We start from the raw sequence: 3,077 nt of genomic DNA, 5'->3' as shown, positions 1-3,077 counted from the left end.
ACGAAGAGGACTTTTGAGGTCTATTAAAGACAAGAATAGGTATAAGCAGTCCTTCAGTTTTAGTAGGCATGTTATCATCTTATACTCTGTGGCACAGATAATTGAATCCTAACCCATAAGTGTTAGTAATGTTTGACCAAAGATTCCACACATAAAATCTAAATATTTTAGAAGGAGTGGAACAGGATTCTATGACAACTGGAATGGGGGGTTTAATCCTTAAACTGATTGACCCACCATTAACTGTTGATGTTAAAAATAACATACCAAATACTTGTATAGAGTTTTCAACTGTATTTTATTTCAAGCCACAGGTCAACCTGTAGATTTTTGATAAGTTATGCAATGCAGCAAGGGTTTTTATAAATAAAAACCAGTCTTTAATAGTGTTGTCATATTAAGAGAAAGAATCGTTAGATCTTTCATTAGCTCATTAGCTCACATCCTGTGAATGCATAGTTGACATTATGGTATACCTGAGATGTATCTTGCTCCAATCAACATTATCATGCTACTCACTATAAAAAAACCCAAAGGCAGACTAGAGAAGATAGTTGAATCACTTCTTTCAGGAGACTGAGTTGTAACCCAACCCATTGACTTCTGCACAGCCTTCTTCCATGTAGAATAACGATTATCACTTTCTGTAGCTTTGATCTGTGGTTCAAAACGTTCCATTGTGACAGCTGTCAAATCTTCCAGTTTAAGGCTCCAAACACCCACTCCTTCTGCAGCACCTGCTGCAATGGCAGCTCCCAGGGCAGTTGTTTCGGTCATAGTGGGTTTTATTACTGGAATATGCAGAATGTCAGCTTGCAACTGCATAAGAATTTTGTTGACAGTCATACCTCCATCTACTTGTAAATGAGTGAGTGGCATTCCAGTGTCACGGTTCATGGCTTCCAAAATCTCTCTGGTTTGGAAACAAACAGCTTCTAATGCAGCAAAAGCAATATGGCATTTGTTGGTGAACTGAGTGAGACCACAGAGTATCCCTCTTGCACTGGGCTCCCAATACGGTGCATACAACCCTGAAAATGCTGGCACAAAGTAGCAGCCATAAGAAGTACCCACTTCTTTAGCAAGATTTTCAATTTCTTCTGGGCTCTCTATAATTCCAAGATTATCTCTTAACCAGCGAATAACAGCACCAGCTATGGCAACAGAGCCTTCTAATGCATAATGTACTGGCTTATCTTTGCCTAGTTTGTATGCCACTGTGGTCAAAAGGCCACGTTCAGAAAATACACACTTATGACCTGTATTACACATTAAGAAACAGCCTGTTCCATATGTGTTTTTGGCTTGTCCTTCCTGGAAACACATTTGTCCTACTAATGCAGCAGACTGGTCTCCCAAACACCCAGATATTGGCACACCATCCAAGGTACCACCTTTTATTTGGCCATAGATCTCAGAAGAACTGCAGACATTTGGAAGAATGTTCATTGGGACTTCAAAAAAATCACAGAGCTCTTTATCCCACTCCAAAGAATGAATGTTGAAAAGCATTGTCCTACTTGCATTTGTTACATCTGTGCAATGCAAGCCTCCATTAACTCCTCCTGTTATACTCCAGATAAGCCATGAATCAATGGTACCAAACAGAGCTCTACCTTCTTCAACAGCCTTTTGAACACTTCTCACATTGTCAAGAATCCAACGAAGTTTTACTGCGCTGAAGTAGGTGCTCAGTGGAAGGCCTGTCTTGGATTTGACAAAGTTATTATTTCCTGGAATTTTTTTACTGAGTAACTCAACGGTGGACTGAGTTCTCAGATCAAGCCACACCACAGCATTGTAGAGCGGCTCTCCAGTGAGCTTGTCCCAGACTACTGTGGTTTCCCTCTGATTGCTGACACCAACAGCTTTTAGGTTGGCTATATCAATATTCAACTCACCAAGTTTCTCGCATGTTCTCTCAATACACTCATAGACAGACTGAAGAATTTCCTTAGGGTCTTGTTCCACCCATCCTTCTCTAGGGTACTCTTGCGTTAATTCCACTTGATGGTGACTAATTAGTTCTCCAGTTTTTGAACTGAAAACCAGAAAGCGAGTGGAGTTAGTCCCCTGGACTACTGCCCCTACCAACGGTCCCACAACTGCGCTCTTCTGGGCAGCCATAGACCCATTCTTTCTGCGTGCTCACTCAGGCGCTGTTTCCCAGGAGATGAGGATGTTGGGAAGGGGCGGGGCACTTATCACGCAAGCGCATGAGACACTCCGGGCCTTAAGGAGCCCGCAACTTGGCTATCAGGACCCTTGCGGCAAGGCCTAGGCAGTGTTGTGGTGTGAAGTGGTTCCTATACAGATGAACATAAAACAGCAGGAGGCAACTTTTGCTTTTTAAGTGGCACTGTCTTCACTTTGCACTCTCTCGCCATCCCCAAGGTATCTCTTAGGGAACTTTAAATTTGAATAAAAAAGATGTTATTAAGTATGCTTTATTTGTTTTGTGTACTATATTTCTGTTGCCACTTTATTTCTGTCTGTATGATAGCCTTCAATATTTCGTGTAGTGCAGGTCTTTGGGAAGTGAATTCTTCCAACTTGAGAACAGGTGAGAATTACAAATTTGCTCAGAGTACATTTATGATAACTTTGTTTTAAATTTCAGGGTCTTGAAACTACTTGACAGTCTGCTTGTGCTTCAGATGTGAACTTTGCTGTTACCTTTCTATTTAACATTTCTCATTTTCTCTGACTGGCTGTAAGGTTTTTTTCTCTTTATCAAATGATTTTATTCAATATAAAACCAGTTGTAGTTTTCTTCTTCCTATATTTGAGGCTTATTGAGTTACTTGGACATTGCCTTTTATTGGGATTTTATCAAATTGGGAAAATATGGCCATTATTTCGATTCTGCTTTCCGTTGGGGGCCCTAGTTACATCTATTGGAGTTGCCCACAGATCACCGATCCTCAACTCATATTTATCTTTTCTTTCTGTGGTTTATTTTAACTAGTATATATTGCTGTGTCTTCAGCCTTACTAATCTTTCTTCTCCAGTGTCTAATCTGATGGTAATTCATCATGTAAGGTGTATTTTTCACCTTGCACATTTTGGTTTATAT

At 40.3% G+C, this 3,077-nt stretch overlaps 1 protein-coding gene across 1 annotated transcript; it reads right to left on the bottom strand.

The window, feature by feature from the left end:
- Positions 1 to 465: 465 nt before the first annotated feature.
- Positions 466 to 2,127, bottom strand: GK2 (glycerol kinase 2). The gene has a single exon (XM_004681188.2). The coding sequence runs from the start codon at positions 2,125 to 2,127 to the stop codon at positions 466 to 468; it is 1,662 nt and encodes a 553-aa protein (XP_004681245.1).
- Positions 2,128 to 3,077: the final 950 nt, after the last annotated feature.

This window comes from Condylura cristata, unplaced genomic scaffold (assembly GCF_000260355.1).
Source record: "Condylura cristata isolate star-nosed mole 26May11 unplaced genomic scaffold, ConCri1.0 scaffold00012, whole genome shotgun sequence".
Taxonomy (NCBI): domain Eukaryota; kingdom Metazoa; phylum Chordata; class Mammalia; order Eulipotyphla; family Talpidae; genus Condylura; species Condylura cristata.
This window is presented reverse-complemented; position numbering and strand designations above follow the sequence as displayed.

Coding starts and splice junctions, on each gene's coding strand:
- GK2 (XM_004681188.2), bottom strand. CDS start 2,127: ATGGCTGCCCAGAAGAGCGCAGTTGTGGGACCGTTGGTAGGGGCAGTA.